The 26,078-nt window shown below is 57.0% G+C and overlaps 1 protein-coding gene across 4 annotated transcripts in view; it reads left to right on the top strand.

The window, feature by feature from the left end:
- Window positions 1–26,078, top strand: part of GRM4 (glutamate metabotropic receptor 4) — a gene marked incomplete at both ends in the record, with an annotated part of 107,835 nt that overhangs the window by 23,735 nt on the left and 58,022 nt on the right. For all 4 annotated transcript variants that reach the window (XM_079713347.1, XM_079713344.1, XM_079713346.1 and 1 more), the window contains one exon: window positions 15,588–15,804. In XM_079713347.1, the coding sequence (XP_079569473.1) occupies window positions 15,588–15,804 (217 nt within the window). The remainder of the gene's footprint in view (window positions 1–15,587; window positions 15,805–26,078) is intronic.

The raw sequence follows: 26,078 nt of genomic DNA, 5'->3' as shown, positions 1-26,078 counted from the left end.
TAGCTGAGGGATTGAGGGCCAACGACTTCTTTCCTGTCTCCAGGTCCTTGCCCATAAAGTGCAGAGAGCAATGTCCACCTGGAAGGGGTGTTGTCAGAATTAAATTAGTGAGGTTAGAAGGCCCAGTCACAGGTCAGACCTCAGAGCAGACCTGAGATGAGCATGGTGGGCAGCTTTCCTGGGTGGTGCCCTCAGGATGGAGGAGAAGTAAGAAGGGAAGTTCCAGGGCCACTGCCTTCATGAGCTGGTACCTTGGTGGGTGCCCGGGACTCATCCCACCTGGGCTGCTGGGGGAACAGCGTAGAGCAGGTCCTCAGTACTGGGCAGGACCGTGCTGTCCCCATCCCATCACAGTACCAGGCACACTGTGGGCAGGTGGACTGTGGTCGCTGAACGGAATCAGACATCTGCAGGTTTCTGCAGTAGATGGAAGGAAGCAGAAGGGTCTGGGGAGAGGTTCCCCCCCAAATCATACCTGCCATCCTTTGAGAGGAGCTGAGCCCTTCCAGGCTGGAGGCCGAATTTCTGGGCTGAGAGGCACAGAGACAGCACAACAGAGCTGGGGTGTCTCAGAGGTGATTCAGGTCAATCCTTACTTCCACGGGGAGGTGGCAGAGGCTGACGGCAGGTGGAGCCCAGCGGCGAGAGTTCAGATGCATGTCTTTGGGCAAGTAATTCAGCTTCTCTGGGCCTCGGTTTCCTCACCTGTAAAGTAGGCGGAATGCTAGTACCTTGATGACAGGTGTCTGGTGAGGACGAAATAAATGAGTGCTGAGAACAGAGCCTGGCACATAGTGAGCATTCAGTAAATGTCAGTTATTACTGTGATTGTTATTTTATGATTATTAGATGAGAAACCTGGGGCACAGGATGGAAGAGGGTCTAGTTTGAGGTCACACGATGAGTTAGTGACAGACTAGAATTCAGGCTCTTTCCACCCTGGCCAGATCTCAGAGCGGCAGAAGGTGCCGGCAACGGGGGTGAGAGGTGGGGTAGCTTCCCCTCCGCTCTGGGCTGAGTCCCTGGCCCCTCCTCAACCTGCTATGTCACTGGGGCAGCTGGAGAATCCCCAGGAGCCCAGTTATCTTGAAGGAATGGGCTTGACCCAGAAGAGAAGTGGGCAGCTGACCCGGAGAACTTGTTTGCCTGGCTCCTGGCTTCAGACTCTTCTTTTGGTCTTGGGTGCGTGCAGAGTTCAGGGGAGGACTCACTGAGAGTTTTGTCACAGAGGGAGACACTTGGAGCTGGAGGGATTTTGGGTGGGGGGTCATGCTTCTCTCTATCTCCACACACGCCCCTGGGCCAGGCCACCCTCACCTCTTACCTGGACTAGTGCAGTAGCCTTCCCAGTGCACTTGGTGGTTCCCATCTTGCCCTGGATCTGTTTCCAGTACAACCATGTCTCATGCTATATTCTCCCATCCTCTCTGTGTTTTTGCCTTTGCTTGAACCAGCCACAGGGCCTTTGCACCTGTCTCACCTCCATCTGGGTTGTTCTTCCCTCTTTACCTGGGTATTGCCTACCCATCCTTCAGGTGTCAGCTCACTGCCCCTCCTCAGGGAGCCCTCCTTGGGTGCCCTGACCAGATTCAGGCCCTTATTCCAGGCTCTCACAGGTGCCTCCCGCACCCCCCACCCCCGACCTCTTCCCAGCCCATCTCAGAGGTTGTGATTATGTATGTTTTGGTGTGTGTATCTGGTTAGAGACCGTCTCTCCCACAGGACTCAGCTCCATGGGAACAGCGGTTTGTCTGCTTTTGCTCACTGTCGTCTCCCCGGTGCCTACCATGGCGCTGGGCACAGAATGAGTGCTCAGTAAATATATTTTATTTTTGTTTAATAAATTTATTTGTTTATTTTTGGCTGCACTGGGTCTTCGTTGCTGCGCACGGGCTTTCTCTAGTTGCGGCGAGTGGGGGCTTCTCTTCGTTGTGGTGTGCGGGCTTCTCATTGCAGTGGCTTCTCTTGTTGTGGAGCATGGGCTCTAGGCGCACGGGCTTAGTTGCTCCATGTGGGATCTTCCCAGACAGGGATTGAACCTATGTCCTCTGCATTGGCAAGCAGATTCTTAACCACTGCACCACCAGAGAAATCCTGTAAATATGTTTTAAATGAATGCATGATGGGATGGGAGGCCCATATCACCTCCACCCTTGCCAGGGCCCAGAAACCCTTGTTTTGCAGATGGAGATGGGGCTTCCACAGCAAATGTCCCCCAAGAGGGAACCCTGAGTTAGAACAGCACCCCAGGTACACCTGCATGGGACCCCCTTCTTGAGGGTGCTGGTGAGAGATAGGTCAGAGCCAGGGGCTGCCAGTGCCTGAGGACAGCGGTGGGCGCAGCTAGGAATCAGAGAAGCCCCTGGAGGTTGGCGGTGCCCCCTGCAGGCTGGGTTCTCAGCAGCTGGCTCCATCCCAGGGCCCTGGGAGGCAGTGCTGGGTCAAAGGGGGGTGGGCAGGGGAGAGATGAGCTCTGCAGGTGGCTAGTTGTCAGCCTGCCCTGTGGTCTTGGCTAAATTGCTGCACTTGGCCTACCCATTCCCCTGTCCAGCCCAGGGCTCAGGCTCCCTCACTCCAGTGGGACCTCCTCCCTGCCAGCCTGGCTGTGGCTGAGCTGTGATATAAATTACCTGGAGTAATGGTGATGTGACTTTTATCGGCTTGTGTGTTCGATAATGTTTGTACATCCCATTATATCATATTATATTAACACAGAGCCATATATTCCACGCAGCGCAGCACATTTACCTGACTTGGGAGAACACTGGGCAGATGCCGTGGTTCATCTCTCGCTGCCTGGCCATGCCCCCATCGCTGGCCAGCAGGACAGTGCCATTACAGATGCTCCAGGGGCACCCCATTTACTGAGGTTGTCCCGGCCCCGCCCCCGATGCCCGCAGCTTGGGGGTGGGCTCAGCGGGTTCTGTGGAAGAGGCTTCCGGATGTCACCCCCACATCGTGGAGGCCCCGTCCTCTGTCCTTACCTTGTGAGTCCAGGGCTCATTAAACCTCCATTGAACAGATGTGGAAACTGAGGCTCGGACACGGGAAGTGTGTATCCAAGAGATGTGGTGAGGGAAGGCCAGGAGCAAGGACTCTTGGCTCCCCATCCTGGCTGCTTCCCAGGGGCAGGGATGGTGTGGACACAGGGCAGGAGGCTGGCAACATAAATGGAGTATGTGCCAGGCGGGGCGTAGGGGTGAGAATGCCCAGGTGCCGGAGTCAGACAGACCTGGGTTCAAATCCTGCCTTGCCACTTGCTGTGTGATTTTGTTTCCATATTTTCTTGGGCCTCAGTTGTCTTATCTGCAAAATGAAGGTAATAATAACATTCACTTCGTGGGGTTGTTGTGTGCAGATTAAATGAGAGAATCCCTGTGGAGTGCTGGGCGCGGTGTAGGAGCTTCTGAAACGGTAGCTCCTGGGCCTGCTTGGATTCCGCTAATACCTGCGCAGCCTCCTGCCTACTGCTGTCCCACCCGGTTCTCAGGATGCCCAGCCCCAGCCCGGCCGGTTCTGAGTGCCCGGTCCCTGCTCAGCCGCACCCTCACCTCGATGCCCTGGGGTACGGCAGCCCCCTGGGCTGGTCCCGAGCCCCTGCCCCTTGGACACTTGGATGTGGCCTGGTGCCCAGTGCTGCCCGGCTCCCTGGCCCACAGGCAGCCTCATGGCATGGAGAAAGCCCAGCTTGGCCATCAGGTGGCCCTGGGTGTGGCTCCCGGCCCCAACGCTAGGTGACCCCAGGCACGGGCCTCAGCTCTGAGCTGCAGCCTCTCGTGTCAATCGGGGCGAAGGAAACCTTCGCGCTCCCTCAGGGTGTGGTGAGAATCAACAGGAGAGTCTGTATCAGTAGCTGCCGCACCTGGTATGTATCAGACACAAAGTAATGGCTCCTGGCAGCTTGGATGTTTGTATCTCTTTCCAAGCTTTCATGTCTGTTGACAGAGGCCGGTTCTCACCACTGTGCCCACTGGACAGATGCGGAGACTGAGGCTCACAGGGGCGGTGACTTGCCTGCAGTCTTGCAGCGAGGCAGTGGGCAGAGGGTGTGGTGGCCTGCTTCTCACCTCTGGAAACCTGGGCTTTGGGCCCTTCTAGGAGAAGGGGGTGCAGACACTGCAGCCCCATGGGGCTCCCCTGGCCCCCACCGTTCCCCCCCAGACTCTGGGTTCCTCCATCCCTTGGCTTCCCCCCACATGTCACTCTTGACAAGCTTACGGAGTCAGCATGTAAAACCTGCAAAAGTGAGTGTAATTTATTGATCTAAATTTTGCTTATGAAATAGGACAAGTGCTGATTTGAGGATCTTGTTTCCTCTCGCCCTTACGCTGCCTGCTCCCCCGCCCGCTCTTACCTGCGGTAATTCCCCTGAGCCTGCATCAGAACCCGCTCCTTTGTCAGCCCCACGAGGCTCTCCACTCTACGCCCTCTATTCTTTTCCAGGCTCCGTGCCTTATCGGCGCCCCCCCAGCTTTTTTCCTGGGCTCCTAAGAAAACATATAATGTTTAAAAGGGTGAGACAAGGTACTGAATAAAGCACTTTCTGGGGAAATATTTGTTCAAAGGCGTGTTGCCTGCATCTGTCTGGTTCTCTCCTGGAAAACATAATTCAGAGCAGGCCTGGAAATTAATCCAAGTGTCCCCTTGCTTTCCTGATAAGAGGGTGGGTAGCTACCCGGGAAGGGGAGACATAGGTGGGTGGGGGATGGCCCCCCAACGAGTGCCTTCTAGGATATCACTGTGAAATCAGGGGGATAGGGCCCCAGGAGGTGCATGAGCTGAGCCCTGGGGTGGGAGAGGGATACCTCAGAGCATCTTCCGTGAGCAGGGCGCTGCTGTGGAGCGGCCCCCTTCCACAGAGCAATGCCCTCCACTTACCCAGGTGAAGTGTCAGACCATGTGAGAATCAGAACTCGGTCATCTCTGTCACCTTGGCAAGGCCCCAAGGCTCTGATCCTCGGTTTCCTCACCTGTCTAAGGTGCTTGGGACCCTGCTGAGCTTGTCCTCAGGCTGGCTGTGTGGAGGGAATGAAGTGGCTCCTGCGTTTATTGAGCCAAGTTCTGTGCCAGTCATCCGAGGACACAGTGGGGAATAAAAAAAGGCCCCTGGATTCATGGAGCTGATGTTTTAGGGGGAGGTGGATAATACATGAAATAAGCAAGTAAATCTAGAGCATGTTAGAAAGTGATCATTATTATGAAGAGAATCAAAGCAAGGGAGGTGGAGATGGGGTGCAGGAGAGGGACGCTGGATTGGTATTAAATAGGGTGGTCTGGGGCTTCCCTGGTGGCGCAGTGGTTGAGAGTCCGCCTGCCAATGCAGGGGACACGGGTTCGTGCCCCGGTCCAGGAAGATCCCACATGCCACGGAGTGGCTGGGCCCGTGAGCCATAGCCGCTGAGCCTGCGCGTCCGGGGCCTGTGCTCCGCAACGGGAGAGGCCACAGCAGTGAGAGGCCCGCGTACCACAAAAAAAAAAAAATAAATAAAAATAAATAAATAAATAAATAAATAAATAGGGTGGTCTGAGAAGGTGATGTTTGAGTAGTCTTGAAGGGAAGGATGTGAGAGAGCAAGCCACATGGGTCTCTGGGGAGACCTGGGGGAAGAGCAGTCAGGCAGCGGGAACAGCCAGTGCAAAGGCCCTGAGGCAGAGTGTGCCTGGCATGTTCAAGGGAACAGCAAGAAGGCCAGTGTGGCTGGAGCCACGTGAGCAAGGCCAGGATGGTAGCTGAAGATGAAGTCAGAGGTAATGTGTTCAAAGTGCTTTGTTAAAATGCCAAGTAGTGTTGATCATTTGGACAGATGGCCCTAAGCTGAGCAGTAAAGGGCATTTTATTAGCACCCAGCAGGGGCTCCCAGAAGAAGGCTGGTGTGTGAGTTTCTCAGGAAGAGGGGAGACCTGTTATCTCTCCTGTCTTCTGCCACCTTAAAGATTTCAGTCCTTCCAGCTGCAAGATGATACGAACTCTTCCCATACTATTTCCCCATTATGATGCCAGCAGGAAAAAGATGCCCCTTGTGACTGTGGGGCCGTGCTGTGGGTGGGAGGTAGGTGAGGGTCCTGGTGAGGGGCCCTGGCCTGGGCAGTGGGGCCCTGGTGGCAGTGGAGGGACCTACACATGCTGGCTGTGCCTGGGGCCTTGGGGGGAATCAGGGGCCATGAACCCACTCTCTGGCAGCTATGGGTGGGGTTGGGGACCCTAATTAAAAGCTTGGATCCAAAAGGCTTGATGATGGAATTTCTAATTAAATCAATTTCATCTCGTCTGGGAGACCGAGGTTTGCATATGATAAGCATGAAATTAATAATTATGTTCAGAAATTAGCCGTTGCTCAAAGCAGAGCCATTTACACAACCCTCTGGGGCCCCTGGCCCCCACCCCTGCCCGATCCTTTGTGACGGGGACAGATGGACCACTTTAGCCCATAGTATGATAGCCAGGAGTGGAGGTGGTGGCTGAGCACAGAGGGGTCGTAGGGCTGGCTCTCTGTGGCTGCTGCGGCCACAGTTGATGTGGGCGGCCCTCCTTGTCACTGGAGGCTACTGCCATCACCCTCAGATTCTGTGTGTGTATGTGTACGTTACATGTATGTGTAGGCCCACTTGTGAAGTGGGGAGGCTGAAGTTTTACCTGACAGTAAAATGGGCTCTGGAGCTCATCCCTCTGCGTTCAGATCATAGCTCAATCACTAGCTGTGTGCCCTTGCACAAGTTACTTAATGTCCCTGTACCTAAGTTTTGGGAAAATGGGGAGAATAAGCGGGCCCACTTCATATACAGTTATTGTAAGTTTAAAGGTGTTAGTCGTATAAAACCACTTTGCACAGTTCTTGGCACACAGTAAGCACTCAATAAATGCTCATTCTCAGGATGACGATGATTACATCTGTACGTGTGTGTGTGTGTGTGTGTGTGTGTGTGTGTGTGTGTGTGTGAGAATTTAATTCAGTTCAGCCCAAGCCAGCCTGTGATGGGTGTGAACCAGACACATCCAGGCTCTTGAAGTGGAGGTAAATAAGACCCATTCCTTGCTCTCCTGGAGCGAGAGCTTACGCCCCCTGTGTCTGTCAGCATCAGGAGGAGGTGCTGCAAGAACAAACAGCCCCCGCATCTCTGTGGCTTAAAATACGTAAACTGAATACTTGTTATGTTACATGTCCACATGATTTGGCTGAGTGCTTTGCCCACCTCCTCAGGGACCAGGCTGTCCTGGAACATTGCTGGTCATGGTAGCAGGGGGAACATGCACCCTGTAGGGTCTCACAATGGCAATGAGATACCGTGGCCTCGAAATGGTAGCATTTTCTGCTCCCAGCTCAGTGGCCAGAACGTGGCAGGTGGCCCCGGCCAAGCATATGGGGCAGGTGGTTGGATTTTGCCAGGTGCCAGGAGGTCAGGGAGCTGGAAGTGTCTCTAAGGACCAGCACCCATGTTAGTCACTTGCGGGCTCATTTAATGTCATCTCTCCTGCTGGAATGTCAGCTCCATGAAAGCGGGGATTGGTCTCTGTGTGTTTGCCCCAGTGCCAAAGATTGTGCAAGGTGCTTAGTAGGTGCTCAGGGAAGCACTGAGTGAGTGAATTCATGATGGAATCAACAGAGTTTCTGAGGTGTATGGGTGGGCTGGGAGCCTGTGGGGGGAGGGGAGGCTGGTGGCCACAGGGTGGCCCAGGCGAAGGGACCACGTGGCTTTGTGGGTAGATTTCACTGTCTTTTAAGATAGCACTTGCAGCCTTGGAGACTGATGTCCATTTCTCGGTCAAGGAGGGGAAAGACTGCTGGCCTGAGGGGCCTGTGTGACTCGGGCAGAGGAGGACACCCCATCTCCGGGCCTGGGGAGGGGGCAGAGCCGGGGAGGCCTAGTGCCCTGGGCAGCAAGAGGGGCAGAAGGCCTAGTCAGGGCGCCCAGGGTGGGCTGGGCAGGCTGATGGACTGTGCTGGGGCAGAGGTCGGTGGGCCCGGCCCTCAGTGACCCGGTGCTTGGGGTCCGGAGCTGGCGGCTGGGCTGTGTCTGCAGGGTAGTGGGATCTGATTGATGACAGCGTCCCGAAGTGAGTCGCCCCGGGCCGTCCTGGCCTGCATTCCCACAGGGTCTGTGGGAAAGTGGCCGGTGGCCCCCAAATGGCCCAGTGGGTTGGGGGGAAGGTGGTTGTTGAGGGGAAAGACCCCATCGTGTGGCTGGGATGAGGCCCAGGGCAGCTGGCAGACCGTCCTTCCATCTAGGGCCCATCCCAGCCCTTCCACAGACCACGCTGACCACAGACCACCCAGACGCCAGCCCAGCCCCCCTGCCCAGGGCATCCCCCACTTTCCAGGCTTTGGAAGCCTGCTTCTCTGCTCTTGAACCCTGGGGTCCTTCTCAAGGGTCGGGCTGGGTCAGGACTGAGGGCAGGTGCCCCTCTGCGTGCTGGGTCCTCCCACTGCACCCCCCTCTGCCGTACCCCAATTCCTTCACCTGACTGCCCTTCCCAGCTGCCTTCAACTCCCCCTGACCCCCCTCTCTGCACCGCCCCATTTCTCCTCTTCAATCTATCTACACCCTCAACCCACCCTGCCAGCCTCTGCTCTCTCCTCAGGACCCACAGTCTGACTCTCCCTGCAGTGAATCCCTGCTGCCCCCAACCCGGCACCTTCAGCCTGGAGGCATTTCACTCTGAGGACCTCCTCCCCCCACCCCCCCAGCAGGCTGGTTCTCTGAAGGTGGGTTATTTATTTATTTTTTAAAAATAAATTTATTTACTTATTTTTGGCTGTGTTAGGTCTTCGTTCGCGGGTTTTCTCTAGTTACGGTGAGCGGGGTGCTACTCTTCTCTGCGGTGCACAGGCTTCTCATTGCGATGGCTTCTCTTGTTGCAGAGCACGTGCTCTAGGCACTCAGGCTTCAGTAGTTGTGGCGCACGGGCTTAGTTGCTCCGCAGCATGTGGGATCTTCCCGGACCAGGGCTCGAACTTGTGTCCTCTGTGTTGGCAGGCGGATTCTTAACCACTGCGCCACCAGGGAAGCCCGGAAGATGGGTTATTTAAATCCGTGTCTTTAGCACCTGGCTGAGAGGAGGTGGTCGCTGATCCACAAGGGTATGGGGGGCGCCTACTGTGTGCCTGGCTCTCAGTGAGATGCCCTCCTGTCCCCGAGGCCCCGGGGAGGGAGAGAGGTGGTCTGGCAGCACCTCTGCTCCTCCCGGGCACCGTCTCTGCAGCAGAGGGCATGTGGCTCAGGCCGTGAGAGCGGTCGGGTGGGAGACGACGGCGCCCCAGGCCTTTGGAAGCTGGCCTTCTGCCCTCTCGCCAGCTCTCTGAACCATACATTCCTGCCTGAGCAACTTTCATGTACCTAAAACCTGGCTGGCTGCCTTTTATCTGCAAAGAAAACAGCCGATGCTGAGAGCTGGGCAGTCGAGGCCTCATGCAGCCAGGATCAGAAGGGCAAGGAGCAGGCAGCCACTCCGGGGTCTCACCTGCCCCATGCAGGGTCCTCTGCTCCCCGAGTGAGAGGGGCTGCGCCAGGCAGGTGGGGGTCCTGGGGTCTGCCTGGGTCCCGGCCTGTGTCGGGCTGGTGGCCAGAGGGGGCTTCAGGATCCCGGCCTCAATCTGTGGCTGCCCGGCCTGGCTTGTGGGTGGAACAGAAAGAGCAGAGTCGGCTGGGAGGGTGTGCAGGGTCTGAGGCCAGGACTGGGGGACGGTGAGCAGGGAGGCAGGGGAGCTGGGTCTGTGCCTTGTTTGTGATTTCTCCAGGCTCTGATACTCAGAGGGCACTTTCATCTGTCCGAGCCTCAGTTTCCTCATCTGAAAAATGGACACAACAGTCCCAGTCTTGCCTCCCTCTCTAATAATATCTAGTATTTGCTGAGGGCCCCCATGTGCTGGGCACAGTTTTCAGCCCTGTGTGCGTTCTCACTAATGCAGTCCTCTCTGTTGTTTCTGTGACTGCTTTATAGGGGTGGAAACTGAGGCCCAGAGAGGCTGCCTGCTTGCCTAAGGTGGCACAGCTGGATGGCAAAGCTGGGTGGCACAGCCCTGGGCAGGTTGGCTCCAGAGAGTGCTGAGGCAAGGGTTAGGGAAGAGGAGGGAGGGAGGAGGGGCTTTTAAACACTCACGCTCACAGGAAGAGGGTTGGGATTCCTGTCAGGTGGCCCTAGGTGTCCGTGGTGATGGCCCTGGACATCCAGCTGCTTGGCTCAGGGTTCCCCAGGCCTTGCACAGGTCAGGGTGGGGGTTTCACCCCTGACTGCTGTGAACAAAACCCTGGCCTTGGCAAAGCCCTGGCCTTCAGAGGCTGTGGGGACTGGGCCCTTGGGGCACTCTGAGATGTTGGGCAGCTTGCTTATCCCCCGACACTCCTCTGGATGGGGTGGGATGGGGACCGGCCACTCTCAGGGGGTCCTCAGATTCTGCTGGTTGGGGAGCCAGTGACCCAGAGCCTGAGCTATTGGCATCTGGGGCACCACCTGCATCCCAGCCAGTGTCTCTGTGCCCTGGGGGGTGTTTGGGGCTGCTGGCCAGGCCTGGGGCAGGTTCAGAACAGATTCAGGTTGGAACACACAGATACACATGCATGTACATGCTTACGCACACATGCATACATGTACATCCACGTGTTCCCTCTGCCTAAAAAGCCCTCCTTCCAATACCTACGGGCTGCCTCCTTCACCCCCTTGGGGTCTTGACTCAAATGTCACCCTGCCAGAGGGGCTTCCCTACGCCTTCTGCCTAACAGTCCCCTGAACTCCCCTGATTTCTTTTTTCTCCTGGGCCCCATCCCCATCTAGCAGCCCTGCATCGCCTTTCCATCGCCTGCCCCTGTCTACATGGGGTGCCCCACGGGGCAGTGTCCACCGCCTACCCCTGCTCTCAGAGCTGTGCCTGGCAGGTCGTTGGCGCTCAGTGACTATTGGTAAGAGGAATAAATCAACGAGGGTGCTGTGTGCTCAGGGCATATTCTCCAGCATGTGCTCGCACGTGCTCATGTCACACAAACACACATGTGCTTGACATTCATCTTCATTGTTGCTCAAGCCCGGAAGCAGCTTTTGTCTTTCCCATGTGGCAGGGACCTCCTTGTCACTCCAGAAGCCAGAGAGAGAGAGAGAGAGAGAGAGAGAGGGAGAGAGAGTGTTTATTCATGTATTTCCCCCTTCAGTCACTCACCCCTTTCGTACTTTTGTAAGCATGAGGCTCTGCTGGGTGCCAGCTGCAGACACACTGTGTGCCACTCATGGGCATCCCACCTGCCTCCTCCCCAGGGTGTCCCCCAGATGCAGTGAGTGTTGGGTTTGGGGGTGGGATGAGCCCAGTTCCCCTCGGTGTCTCCCCAGCGGCCTTGCCCAGCACAACGTGGGGCGCCTCAGAGCGCTTGTTGAACTGATAAGTTGGCCAAATACCTAACGCCTGGGAGGACGGGGAGGATGTGCTCGGTGCCCCTGGAGCAGCCCGACTTGGTGCTGTGGGAGGTCTGAGCAGGCTCTCTGGAGGATGAAGGCTCCTGGGGGGCTGCTTGGAGGAGGTGGCACTTGAGCTGGGCCTTGATGCACCAGGAAGATTTGGATGTGGGGAGATGAGGTCTTGGGCTTTGTGGGCAGAGGAAGGCAGGTAGAGAGGAAAGAGAAACAGGCGAACAGATGGCCCCAGAGGAGGACAGCCGTCATTGGTCAGGGCTGCTGGAGTCTGACTTCTTGCTGACTCTTGTCCCATGAGGGTGCAATAGGAAGGTGTAGCAGCCCCAGCACCTGGAACAGTGCCCAGCACACAGTTGGTGCTCTAACTGTTGGGTGACAGCAAGAGGGAGGCAGAGAGGGAGGAGCTGGCGGGGGGACAGCGCCTCCCTCCCTCTCGGCTGGGCTGCGGGGACAGTGAGAGCTGCGGAGATGCCAGAGCCCCACTCGGGCCAGTTTGTCACAATCCCCCTGCCCATGGGGTCCCCAGGGCGGTCCTTGCCTCTGCCCCTCCACTCCAGGCTGGGGTGGGGACGGGAGGGAGGGGAGCTTGGGGGGACCTGCCAGCCCCAGGAGGTGTCCCCACTAAGCAATAACTCTGTGACTACAGGGAGAGAGCTGGGGGTGGGAGGGGGAGGCACCAGGGACAGCCCTAGAGGGTAAAAACAGAGAGAGAGCTGCCAGGAGGAAGTGCAGGGGGAGGGATAATAACCCATATCAGAGCTAACCCTTGAGTGCTGACTGCCCGCCAGGCGCTGCCCCTAGCACCTCCTGTGAGTTCCCACACATGACCCTCACAACCTTATGAGAAAGGGATTGGAAATATTCCCATTTTGCAGAGGAGGAAACTGAGGCCCAGAGAGGTGAAGTAACCTGCACCAGGTTTCCCAGCCGGTGCATGGCAGACCTGGGATTTGAACCTGAGCAGTTTAACTCCCAAATCACTGCTTCAGGCCATCCTCTTGGGCACCTCAGGAGGGCCTGGAGCTGAGGAGGGAGCCTGCAGGGGGCGGGGTAGGAGGAGCTGGCAGAGGCGCTGTTTAAGAGGACGCTGGCTTATTCCCTGGACCCTGTTCAGGAAGCTGGCTCTACTCCTCCGCAACCCTCATCATCTCAGGGCAGGGTCCCTGTTCCAGGATCTCAGGAATGGTTGGGGGCAGCGCAGGGGCCCCCACTGGGCTTCAGAAATCAGAGGCCCTGAGCACTCCTGCAGGCTGACACACACACACACCTGCAGGAGCCCCATGCTTGCCCCTCCCACCCTTTATGGGAATGAGGGTGTGCAGGGGGCAGGGGCAGCGCCTGGGTCTGAAGCCGGCTGACGCAGGCTGAGCTCACTGGCGGAGGCTCTGAGTCCCGGTACCTGGACAGCCACGTGTCCATCCACTGTCCCTGCCCAGGCCGAGTGCCCGGATGAGAGGGGAGGGGGGAGGTGGCTTGACCGAGGGATGAGAAGTTGCCTCGTGTGAGCTGCTCTGGCCCGTTCTGCCACCAGCCCCGTTCTGCTGCCCCTTCTCTGAGCGGGCACTTTTGACTCCGGCCCTATGGCCCTGTGTTGGGAGAACACATCAGAAGTAGGAGAGAAGCTGCTTCTAATCAGGAGGCGAGTGGATTTCTGGGTGTGTGATTAGGGCTGGCAGAGGTGAGCTGGCAAACAAACAAACACGGCCATCTTCTCTCAGGGACCTGCTGTGGTGGCCCTGCATCTCCATTGTCAGCTCCAGGTTCAGGGCGCTTCTCTTCAGAGGGATGACCCCAAGGGTGACATTTATTTTGTTCTGTTTTACTGTCAACAATTTTAAACGTAGGCATTTCAGACACGCACAAAAGTACAACAAACAGGGCAGTGTACCTTCATGTCCACACCAGTCAACAGTTGTCAGCTCTTGGCCGGTGTTATTTCTTCTTCGCGTTCCCACAGCGATTCTTTTGAAGCAAATCCCAGACCTCATCATATCACTTCATGCCTAAATATTTTAGTACATATCTCTGAAATGGTGGGTCTCAACTGGGGACAGTTTTGTCTCCCGGGGGACATTTGGCAATGTCTAGAGACATTTTTGGTTGTCACAACTTGGGGAGGGGTGTGCTACTGGCATCTAGTGGGTAGGGGACAAGGGCGTGGCTAAACATCCTACAAGGTGCAGGACAGCCCGCCAACAAAGAATCACACCCCACTCCCCTCCACAAGCGTTAACAGTGCTGAGGTGGGGAAACCGCGCTCTAAGAGCTAGGGACTCAAAAACCAGCCAGCCAACTGCAGCTATAATACCATCATCAGACCTTAAAAATAACGATACTCTTTGAATGAATCATCAAATGTCCAACCAGAGTCCGCATTGTAGCGGGTGCTGCTTTCATGCTAAGTGCCCTCCAGGGCCGAGAGGACTGGGCTAGTTTTCAGACACTGTTGACTCAGGCAGGCAGAGGGACGCATGTGCTCTGGGACATTCCAGTGAGGTTTGCTTTCTAAACACGTGCTGTATTTGCGTGGTTCTACGTGGAAAACATACAGAGAGTCTAAGGTGGAAGGTCCTGCCCAACCCCACCTCTAGCCCCTGGCTGTCTCCCGGGAGGCAGCTTTGCCCCTGTTTAGTTTCAGAGCAGGTTGAGTACATACCCCAGTGGAAGGTGGACCCCCCCCCCCACTGTCCCTGGGGATAGGCACACCCTAGGCAGAGGCCAGGTGGGCAAACCCATGTGCAGGGGGCTCCCGGAGTCCTCTGGCTCCCGGAATATTTTCTCACCCTCAGTTGCCATGTGGACTAAAATTCTGGCCATTAACTTTTTTCTGCCAGGATTGAATCTTAATTATTCCTTAGGGGGAATCAATCTTCGATTTGACATCAGCCCAGATCAGTATGCCCAGCCCTTCACCCTGTCACCGTGGACGACTGAGAGCAGGGTAAAGGGCACACAGGAAGGGTACATGGCAGTGTGGACCAAGGCAGGGGGTGGAGAGCAAGGGCCACGGGCCGGTCCTGGGGAGCCGGGGCAGACGAGAGCCCTGTGAGGAGGGCACCTGGGATGTGGGCGGGGGGAAGGTGGGGGAGGCTCGGGAGGGTCCACACGACCCCTTTCACGTCCCTTGGGGATGTTGGATGTCAACCACAGGAGGAAGGGCAGCTTGAGAGCTCCGTGTCCCACCTTTGCCTGGGGGGCCAGGTGGGAGGTGTGAGGGCAGGAAGGTGCCCTGTGACTGGGGGAGCCGGGCTGGGGCCAGGAGGCCCGGAGTCTGCCATTGAGAGGCTGTGGCACCGGGTGGGCCCTGTGTCCCAGGCTGCGGAGAGAGGGTTTCCCGGAGGCCCCAGTCTCTGGCCTTCTGGGATTCAATCTGTGGGGTGGGGCGAGGGCTGCGGGAATTGGAACCTGGGCTCTGTCCCCTCTGAGCTGGGCAGGAGCCTGGGCCCAGAGGGAGCTGTGGGGATGGGGTCTGCTGGGTGGTGACAAGAAAGGCTGCCTGGGGGCAGAGAGTGGACCAGATAAACCCTCAGGCCCCTCTTACCACCCTCATCCCCACCCCATCCCCATTCCCACTCCATCCCTGGGCCAACCATCTGGCGATTCTCTCCAGCTGGGATGTTCCAGCTCTTTACGTAAATTGAGGCACCCAGAGGATCCCGTGGGGTGTGTGTGTGTGTGTGTGTGTGTGTGTGTGTGCACGTGCGTGTATGTGTGTACAGGCATGTGCGTTATCCCCTAGGACTCTGGGGTGCGTACGTGTGTGTTATTGAGGGACCACTGGTCACAAGACCCAGGTGAGGTGGGCTGGGAGACTTTCTAGAGGAGGGCTTGATGCTGACATGCCTCTCACTTCTGCTGGGAGTGCGGAGAGGCCTGGGGAGAGACGGGAGCAGGGGAGCTGAGTGGGGGTGGGAGGCATTGGGACCCTGGGTAGAGCCAGGGCCGGGGCTGACCAACCATTTGCCCACCGTCTCTGGGCTTCAGTTTCCTCCTCTGTCAAGTGGGGCTGGGACCTATTCAGCCCATGTCAAGGGGTCTCCCCCAGGACGAGAGGAGGCAGTGCCCATGGGAAGGGCTGGGGGTGGTGGTCCCAAGGCCATGGGATGGGAGGCACGTTGGGGTATAGGGGCTGGTGCCGGCCGGGCAGGGTGAGGTGCCAGCCGCCCCCATCAGTGGCCCCTCTCGTCCCCAGATCCCCCAGATCAGCTACGCCTCCACAGCCCCCGACCTGAGTGACAACAGCCGCTACGACTTCTTCTCCCGCGTGGTGCCCTCGGACACGTACCAGGCCCAGGCCATGGTGGACATCGTCCGTGCCCTCAAGTGGAACTACGTGTCCACGCTAGCCTCGGAGGGCAGCTACGGTGAGAGTGGCGTGGAGGCCTTCATCCAGAAGTCCCGTGAGGACGGTGAGTCCGGCGCCCGCCTTCAGGGTCGTGTTTGGGGACGGGGGGATGTCACAGCGTGGTGGCCGAGCACTGCTCGGGAGCCGCTCCCTGGGTTCTGCCTTGGGCTCTCCTGCCCCGGGCCACCCCCTCATGGGCCTGAGTCTCTCCTCTGAGCCTGTGGCCTTGTGGGTGGGTGGCTGGGTGACTGCTGGGGGCTGAGGGTGGATGTGAATGACTTTTGTGGACATGGCTGGGCAGACGGAGGGACTGTCAATATTCCCAGCATGGGAGCTGATGGAACAGCCCCTGTTCTCAGGCAGAGAGGAGGAGAAGGAGGTGGGGATGGAGGTGGGCTTGTTCAATGGGGTCTCAGGGACCCAGGAGCCAGAGGCCAACTAGCAGCTTCTTGGAGCAAGAATTTGTTTGAGGGACTGGGAATTCAGAATCCTTAAACTTGGGCCGTGTGGTGAGGGGCAGGGGCTGCGGTGGGGCTGTGCCAGCCTCAGGGAAGTAGGTGCCCTGTGGGTGGGATTCGGGGAAGGGTGGGAAAGTGACTTGCTCTCCTCGGATCCTCCCCACTTACCACAGGCCCCCTTACCCCGCCGAGCTCACTGTGTTCCTGAATTGCCATCCTCAAAGTGATAAAGCTTCTAGATATCAGCAAGCAAGGAGAGGCTAAGCAAGCAAGGGTTACCTCCACGGCAGGCCCAGACCTGGGCCTCTGGCCGGTCCTTTCCGATGGTCACACTGAGGCAGGACAGCCTGCGTGGGACTGTGTGTGTGTGGGCGTCCAGGGCAGCAGACAGGCCCCTGGGTTGGGGGCTCCACCTGGGCTGGTGAGCCCTGCCAAGCTGATTCAGAGCTGTGGGGGCCAAGGGACGGCTCCCGTGCTGCGCGGGGCATGGAGGGAAGCAGGGAGGCCCTTCCGCTCCGGGCGGACCCTCCTCCCCGCAGACGGGGCCCCTCTGCCTCCTCTCCTGGCCTCTCCCAAGGCCCCGTCTCTAAATAGCTCACTGTGGCACCCTCGACCTTGGGGGATGGCGTCTCTATATTTATACCCGGAGAGCCCCGGAACTCTAATTGCTTTTCCTAAGGACCACAGAGTGTCCAGAGGCTGGCGTTGGTAACACCCTGTGGGCATAATCCTGCTATAAATCTCAGACAAGCCCCTTTAATTGTACAGCCGAAGCAGCTCGGGTGCTTGTAACCTGGCAGTGAGGGCAGCGGGGTGGTGGAAGTGGGGCAGTGCTGACTAATGGCTGCGGCTCCAGCAGCTGGGCCCCCGCGGAAGGAAGCAGGGGGTGGACAGACCCCATTCCCACCTGCAGGCAGGCTGGGCAGTGTCAGACCCCCGCCCCCCCACCGACTACCCACAAATCCTTTCTTTCTTTGCTCAGACTTGGGTACCTCTGCACTGGCTCCACCCATCCTGCTCTGCAGGCTCCTCTCCTCCCTGATGGCTTGAGTCCTTCCCCAAACAAGCCCACTGCCTTTCTGATTCAGGTGCAACCTCTGTTGGATTTGGGGACAAAAGTGCTGGATGGGGGCAGGGACAGAGGTCCAGAATCTTAGTGTTCAGCTGTGTTTGGTCCCTGCCATAGAGACCTGGAAGCCACCCCCTGTACTCAACATAGCCTCCCCTATGCCGCTGGCACATGCTGAACCCCTGTTTATACCGGGTGTTCTGGGTAATCTGCCCTACCAGATGAAGCAGGTACCCCCGTTTTCCAGGGAAGGAAGCTGAGGCTCAGAGACACCAAATAATTGGCACCAGGCCACAGAGCAAGTTAGAGGTGGAGAAGGGACTTGAATCCAGGCGAGCTGGCTCCAGGACTAGAGGTCTTAACTGCTTTGTATTTTTTTCTTTTTTTTTTTTGCGGTACGCGGGCCTCTCACTGCTGTGGCCTCTCCCGTTACGGAGCACAGGCTCCGGACACGCAGGTTCAGAGGCCATGGCTCACTGGCCCAGCCGCTCCGCAGCATGTGGGATCTTCCCAGACCGGGGCACGAACCCGTGTCCCCTGCATCGGCAGGCGGACTCTCAACCACTGCGCCACCAGGGAAGCCCAACTGCTTTGTATTTTTGTCACTCTGTCTTCTGCCCATTTCCCACTACAGTAACTGAGACCCATGTGGACCAGTCCTGTGCAAGGGATGGGGGTATGACAGTCATGCGTGTGCACGCACACACACACACACACACACACACTTGGCCTGGAGGGACACATGCTGTGTTAAGCATGGGAGAGGCATGGGATTGGGGTGAGGTCAGGGCATTGTGTTTTGGCTGAAGCTAAGGCTACTGTTTGAATTTTCTGCAAGCATCTAATCAGGCACTGAGTAGTTAGAAAATAGAAAGTCTACTCAAGATGTTTAAAAGGACCCCTAGAAAAATAAGAGAACTAGCTTCTCTGCCTGGGCCCAGCACAGGGGCACAGCTGTGCCCTGCCGCCTGCACTCCTTCCCATTGCTGAGGGTCTGGCCTCCCACCTGGCCGGACCTCCCTCGTCCGCAGACCCCCTGGCAGGGTGTGCAGCCCCGGGGCCCTGGCTGGGCAGCTAGGTCTTCCCGCCCCACCTGCTAAATGAAATTTGATTTGGAGAACCATCTTTAGGCAAATGAAAAGAAAAGGAGAGAGAAAGCCATGCTCCAGCTGCCCAAATTGAAATCAGAATTGAGCGGCCAGTAGAAAGGGGCTGCTGTACCTTCTGCCTAATTCCTGTGAAAGATTAAAGATGTCTTTGGCTGTATATCGTATTGATTCGTCCTCTGAAGTATAAATCATCTTTGCGTTGCTCAGAGGAGTGCCAGGGAGTGGGGAGGACGGGAGGGTGCACTCGCCAGGCTGAGGGTGTACATCAGAGCCCTGGTGAGAGCTCAGCCAGCAAGTCCTGGGTGCCTCCTGTGTGCTGGGCTCTGGTGGGTCCTTCAGGGAGCATAAATATGGCCTTTTTATAGATGAGGAAACCGAGGCCAGAGAGGGTAGGTCACTTTCCCAAGGCTACACAGCCAGAACGTGGAGGAGCTGGGATTGGAACCCAGCTCCACCCTCTGGGTGGGGAGCTCCTGGGTAGCACCCAGCCCTATTGGGCCGTTGGCCCAGGGCTTAGAGAAAGCTCTGGCGCTGCACTTTCCAGTCCCCATCAGCAGTGCCCTCCCACCCCAACCACTTGGTCATGTGGATCATGCCCTGAGCCAGCCTATGGCCCTTGACTGAACCCTGCACTGTGCCAGGCAGCCTCACTGCACTTTCATGAATCCTGATGACAATCTTGTGGGCCCAGTGTTTTGTCCCCCTTTTACAGATGAGGAAACTGAGGCTCAGAGAGGTGAAGTGGCTGGCCCAGGCTCACACAGTGAGGTGTTGGAGCAGGACGTGGAGCCAGGCTGTCAGACCTAGGCCCTTTACCCCACGCTATCCGTCTCCCCCAGCTTATATCACAGAGATGGCAGTGCATGGTTAAGGAACAGGCCTCGACAGACAGACCTGGGCTCCGACTCAGCCACTTACTGGCCACGTGATTCTGGGAAAGCCACTCAGCCTCTCTCGGTTTTGGTTTCCTCATCTGCGAAATGGGGATGAAACTGGTTGTTATCAGAATGAAACGTGCTCCCGGCCCATGGAGGTAGGCGCTTAGGAACACACATTGGAGGGTTATTATTAGGGGTCTGGCTGCCTGGGCCCCAGCCCTCCCTGGTGCCAGCCGCTCTTGGGGAGGCCCGGGGAGTGATGGAAAGCCCGAGGGGGTGGTGCTGGGCCCTGCGTGGGGCCACAGGCAGTGTCCAAGGACAGGATGAGGGACAAAAATCACAGGAGCCCAGGCCAGCCTGCTTGCCCTGGTGTCTGCAGCAGGTCATGGGCATGTGTGTGCTTTTGTGAGGTGTCGGGCGCATCCCCCATCTGTGTGTGTGCGCTGCCTTCTGGCTGCAGGGCTCCCCCTCTGCCTGCCAGGCAGAGGCTGCCCAAGGGAAAGGCTAGGGACACAACCAGGCCTGGGATCAGGTACGTAGAGCAGGCCCTGCCTGGGCTCTAGAGATAGTGTGAGTGAGTCACCCTTGGAGGGAGATGAAGGCTAGAGGGGGTGGCACAGCTGGGGCCCCGCCCTCGGTGCCTCCCACCACTGTCCTGGGCGCTCTCGGGGGTTGGGGTCTGGAGTATGAACTTGTATACCCCCACAGCCTTTCCGTATCAGTGGGGCCTTGTGTGAGCCTCAGTTTACTTGCACTAGTGCTCCATTTCAGATGAGGACAACCAAGGCTCAGGGAAGTCAAGGGGCCTCTCTAAGATCACAAGGGAGTGTCGAGTGTCAGAGCCCAGGGCTCCTGTGTGGGTGACAGGACAATGGATAATATTAGTAGGTAACATTTATGGAGCCCTCCTGTGGACCAGACCCCATTTTATGTGCTTCATACATGTTAACTCATTTGTCTTTCAAGACAACTCCATGATACAGATGGCAATACTGAGGCTCAGGGGAGTCCCTGAGGCCACACAGCTGGAAAGTAGCAGGAGTGGGATTTGAATCCAGCATGGCCTCCTGATCTCTGGTGCACGTCATAGGAAGGACACACAGGTCAGCTCTGGGCAGGGGCATCTCCATGGGGCCACCTTGGGAGTTTGGTGATTCCAGCACCCTGGGCACATCTAGGCCTGTACTCCTAGGGTGAGAATGGGAGGGCCTTTCTGGGTGTGGCGGGAAGGGATGTGGGAGCCTTAGGCCTGCTCCTTGAAGGATGTCCTGTCCCTCGCATGGTGGAAAATTTAAAGCCTCATCTCCCTGCTGTGTCCCCGCATCCCCCATTGGTATTCCGGAGATGTTGGTGAGTCAAGCTGTTGCCGGTCTGACCTGCAGCTCCAACTCCCAGGGCTGAGTGTCAGACTTGCATTTAGATGGGCCTGTCCGCGCGGCAGAGTGGCAGGGCTGGCAGCTGGAGGCCCAAGGCTGGGGCACCTCATCCCTCTGGCTCTGTGACATCTCTAGACTCAACTTCTCCAGCTGTAAACAGAGGCTCCAAGGGGAGGGGGGAGGAGCTGGCCAGCTGGAAAGAGCTGTGCCACCCGGAGGGGCTGGCACTGCTCATCTTTCTGGGAGACCAGAGAGGAGAGAGGTTTGCCCCAGGGCACCCCCGGGATCCAGAAGCTCCCCTTTCTGCTGCCTCCCCTCCCGGACCTTGTCTCCTTCCACTCCCCTCTCAGGCTTTTCTCCAGTCACACCAGCCTCCTCATGGCTCCTCTAACACTCCAGGCACAAGCCCACCTCAGGGCCTTTGCACTGGCTGCTCCCTCTGCCCAGAAAGCTCTGTCCCTGGCTGTCCATGTGGCTGCATTCTCAGTGCATTCAGCTGCCTTCCTAGGGGTCCCCTCTTCAGAGGGGCCTCTCTGACCACTGCGTCCCCAGTCCACTACTCTCCATTCCATGCTCCCTGCTCTGTTTTTCTTTATAGCAATTGACAAGTGCATTTTTATTTGTTTATAGTCCATGACAGCAGAGACTTTTTCCCTGTTTTGTTCTCTGGTACCTCCCCAGCCTCTAGCACAGTCCCTGGCACACAGTAGTTGCTCAGTAAATGTTTGTGGGATGGGTGATCATGAAATCCAGCCACCTACTCACTTCTTTAGCCCTTCTTCCCATCCTAGGCCTGAAAGGTTGCTCTCCCAGTCTATAGAAGTGCAGACTGAGGCTGACAGAGCACGGGCTTCTGGGGTCAGGCTGCCCTGGGACCCTGCTCTCCCCTCTGAGCTCCTGGCTGCCCCCAACCCTATCCTGACTCATGGAGGACAGATATCCTTTCCACCGCAGCGCCTGCCTTGGGATGCTTTGTTCTGAGGTGCTGCCTGCCCCAGAGGGCAGGAACGGGAAGAGACTCAGCCTTCCAGACCCCGCTTGAGTCTCCCACTGTCCTGGACTTCATGGATTTATTTCACATCCACTGGGTACCCAGCCCGTGCGCGAGGAGAGGAGAGAGGCAGTGGGCTCTGCCAGCTCTCAGCGGGCGTGGGAAGAGCAGTGCCCAGCCAGACCTGGCACCCTGCCCTCCTGCAGGAGGTGCCCAGGAGAATTTGGCTTGATAATTGAATGAAGGGATGTGATGACGCATGTGTTGAGGTGAAGAGATAAACTCCAGGGTTGCAAGGGGCCCAGCCCATCAAGATGGGCAGTCCAGCAGGGCTTGGAGGAGGGGTACTTGGACAAGTGGAGAGGAAGGAAGGGGTGTGCCAGGTGGGGGAACAGCGTGAGCACAGCCTGGAGGAAGGAGAGAGCAGGCAGATGGGGCCCCAGTGAGGGGCCTGGCCTGGTCCTAGTAGCCGTGGGATGGGGACCCATGTGAGATGGAGCGGAGCGGTTTCTTTCAGGTCAACCCTGCATTTAACAGTTTCTTGGCACTTGGGGTTGTTGTGTCCACCTGCCACGTCCAAGTTACTTAGGGCCCTGGGGAGTCTTCTCTGCCTATCACGGCTCAGTGCCAAGGCCCCTCCTCCCTGCAGACTTGCTTACCCAGGGAGGCATGTGATCTTCCCCTAGGCTGGCCTCCTGGGAACCCCAGTCATACCTGCCCCAGTGCCTGTTGAATTTCCCCTCTTCCTCTTCCACTTGACTGGGCCCCTTGAGGCCGTGGAAGGCAGGACCCCCTTGGCTCTGTGTCCTTCGCTGTCCCTCGCACACAGTGGGGCCTCAATAGATGTTTGTAGGATGAACAGATGACCAGCCCTGTGCCCTTGGGCGCGTCATTGCCCTTCTGGGGCCTCCGTCTCTCATCTGTGACAGGAGTGGGCACGTCAGCTCATCTGCAGGATCCAGCTCTGACATCTGGCAGGCTGGGTCCTCCTAGCCCAAGGCCCCTGACTCCAGGCATCCTTCTCGTAAGCAAAGGCTCATCATGGGGGCACTTCAGGCTTGGTCTTTTGGTTCAGGGATGAGTGGGTCCAACTGTATGGGGACAGAGCCTGGAGCATGCGACCTTCTCACCCTCAGTCAGGTGAAATGTGGTTGAGATTAGCCGATGGGGCAGGGCGCTGGAAGCAGGGAGGCGTCCTGCCACTGGCTTTGGATTGGTGTATAAGAGAACAGGGTGGCTTGTGGCATCTTCTTGAGGGGAGACCTCTGGGCCTCACAGCCCAGGGACCCTCAGCCCTGCCCACTGACCATGCATTTTCCAAGAATGTGGGAGGGGAGTGGACCCCACCCCGGAGCCAGTCCCCACCATTCTAGCTTATCAACCAGGCTGCCCCCAACTTGAGACAAATTGCATCTTCCTCTCCCTTGGTTTGCTGCCCGTCACTGCTCTGTGGGTGGAAATTCAGTGGCCTTGGTATGGGCATCCCCTGCCAAGCTGTGAGGCCCACCACGTGCCAGCTGGGTCTCCGGGATGCTCTGGGAGATTGGCAAGGTGCTGGCATCAGTGTGACTGCTCAGTGATTACCCAGCCAGTCTCTGTCCCGCTTTGAAGGTGAACCCTGAGCTATCTGGCCTGCCGTGGGGACTTCGCCTGTCCGCTCTAATTTCTCTGCCCTCCTGGCCTTCAGTGCGGTGCTGGCACCTCTTGATTTTGTGAGTCCCGTGGGTTGGGTGTCATCAGGCCACTTTTCCTCTCTCTCTGACTCATCTCTGATGTGTTCGCCCTGGCCTATCACGATGGGGACATGCTCCCATCTGAGTTTGCCTCTGAGCTTGACGGGATTGACAGGAGGAAGGAGACAGAATGGACACTGAGCCCTTTTTGCTCTGAGTTTGCATCCCTTCCCTCTTGGACAGGAAGCAACATTTTCTTTCACCAGGCTTCTTTGTGGAACATGTTTGAAGATTTCTTCCAGGTCTAAAAATGTTTTCCTTTGCTGGTTGCAGCCCCTTTGTGAATCCCTGTCCTCCCTGCATGATGCAGTAGAGTGGAGGGCTTAAGAGCCCAGATGCTGGCTTGGCTACCATGAACTGTGCAATCTTGAGCAGTCACTTAGGGGCGCTGGGCCTCAGTTTCCACCTCATGAAATGGGAATATTTATAGCACTTCCCTGGACTTCCCTGGCAGCCCAGGGGTTAGGACTCCGTGCTTCCATTACAGGCGGCCCAGGTTCGATCCCTGGTCAGGGAACTAAGATCCCGCAAGCCGTGCAGTGCTGCAGGAAAAAAAAAAAAAAAGAAGCACTTCCCTTCTACCTTGCCATGAGCATTAAATGAGTTAATACATATAAAGCACTAACTAGCACAGTCTGGGCCCTGCACTAAGCACTAAGCTTCTGGAGGTGTAACTTTCATCATTATTCATCAGAGTGGGAAGTGGGGATCAGGACCCAGTTCTGGTCCTGGCTCTGTCTCTGGGTGGCTGTGTAACACTGGGCTGGTCACTTTCCCTCTCTGAGCCGCAGCTTCATCACCAATGTGAAGGCGATGGGTCAGGGGACCTCTGAGGTCCCCCGTGATGTGGGTCTTTGCATCTCTCACCCATCTCCCTTGGCTTTTCTGTCCTCACCACATGGAGGTCCGGGTACCATGGGGTTGGCCTCTGGCTTCTGCTGTGTCTATGTTCTTGAGCCCAGACCTGAGCCCACAGAGTAGCCACATCCACAGCATCTGTTTCCTCAGCTCCTTTGGCCTCTTTGTTGTTGTTGTTTTTTTTTTTACGTCTGAGCCTTTTGACAAACACATCTCTAAACCTGGTCTGAACCCCATTGTCTTCAAGTTCATTTTCCTGCCCTTGTTTCTTTTTCCTCCCCTTCCTTGAGCCTCTGCACTGGAGCACCTTGGGATCTATCCTCCGAGGCTCCCACATTTAGGGATCCCTTCCGATTTCTTCCCCTTTGTTAAAGAGCAGGTGGCAAAGGCCGTTGACCTTTCCCTGCCCCCCACCACCCCCAGCTCCAGTCTGGGCCTTGACCTCCAGGAAGCCCTCTTCACCTGTTTGCTGACTACTGGGTTTGAGCCTGTTTTCCTATCTGAGGCAGGGTTCTAGCACCCCCAGCCCCCCACTCTGAGCTTCTTGGAGGTGTCACCAAAGCAAGCCCCATCTCCCCTTTCCCTGCACTGTGGCTTCCTTCCCGCCCTACCCTGAGGCTCCTACTTCAGGCCAGTATGGGGCTGCTGAGTGTCCTGGGTGGGTTCTGGTTTCAGCCTCATCCCCTACTCCTCTGTGACCTTAGGCAAGTCACTGCCCCTCCCCGAGCCTCCAGTTCTTCATCGTAAGACCAGGAAGGGGCTGTGCGCCTTTTTCAATGGGTGCATGCATGTCATGGACACACAGAGGGATGCCTGCAGCCATTTGTGTCTTATTATCCTGTGTCACCCACCCAGCCCTCTTCTCAGAGCCTTTGAGCCCCAGGCTCTGCCTCCTGCGCCAGCCCCTCAGGCAGCCCGGCCTGGTCTGTGTGAAGACCCCTGGACCTCCTTTTGTTTTAATATACAATTTTCTAGGGCACATTTCATTACCCATCCTCATTGAAGCTACCAGACCCTGGCCCCAGCTCCTACACAGCCGCCCTGAGTATTGTCCCTGTTTTACAGAGGAGGTGACCGTGGCTCAGGCTGCCCAAGGGCTGGTGCAGTCCCTCACATCTTGTCGGATGCAGAGCTGGGATTTGCATTCTGGTGTGTGTGACTCCTGGAGCTCAGCTGGAGGGAAGGAAGGTGGGTGGAGCCCGCCTTTCAATGAGGTGTCTGATGCCTTTCACCTGGCTTCTCCAGGGAAACGTTGGTGGGTCAGTCAGATGGATGGACCTCGGAGGACCCCCCCTTCCCACTCCCCCCCGACACCGCCGCACACAGAGGCCAGAGGTTCTCTCAGGGCCAGGGAAGGAGGAGGGGGAGCGGCTCCTGTGACGGACAATGTGTGTGTGACCGGAGTCACCAAGTCACGTGTGGCCTTGGATGAGCGTGTGTGGGAGGGGCTCTGTCTAAAAGTGGGTGTAACGGGGCCTGGAGATCAGGAGGAATGCATCCCCTGATGGTCACCTTTTCAGTGATGGCTTCCCTCGTGCTCCTGGGGTTTTTAGGGACTCAGAAGGAGAGAGTCCAGCCCTCCAGATCACAGAGCCTGCTCTGGGGGGATGTGGCTGGTAAAGAGGGCAGTGGGGGGCATTTCTTCAGCCCTTTCACCCCTCACTTCTATACAGTAATTAATTCATTTGCGCTATAGATATTTACTGAGCATCTATTATGTGCCAGGCGTTGAACCAGGACATGGGGGATACAGCAGTGAACTAAACAGATGAAGATCCCTGACCTTGTGAGCTCATGTTTGGGGAGAGAGATAGAGGCAGCTTATAGTAAACAAGTAAATACATCACCATATAATAGAATTTCAGA

The sequence above is a fragment of the Hyperoodon ampullatus genome, assembly GCF_949752795.1.
Source record: "Hyperoodon ampullatus genome assembly, chromosome: 10".
Taxonomy (NCBI): domain Eukaryota; kingdom Metazoa; phylum Chordata; class Mammalia; order Artiodactyla; family Ziphiidae; genus Hyperoodon; species Hyperoodon ampullatus.
This window is presented reverse-complemented; position numbering and strand designations above follow the sequence as displayed.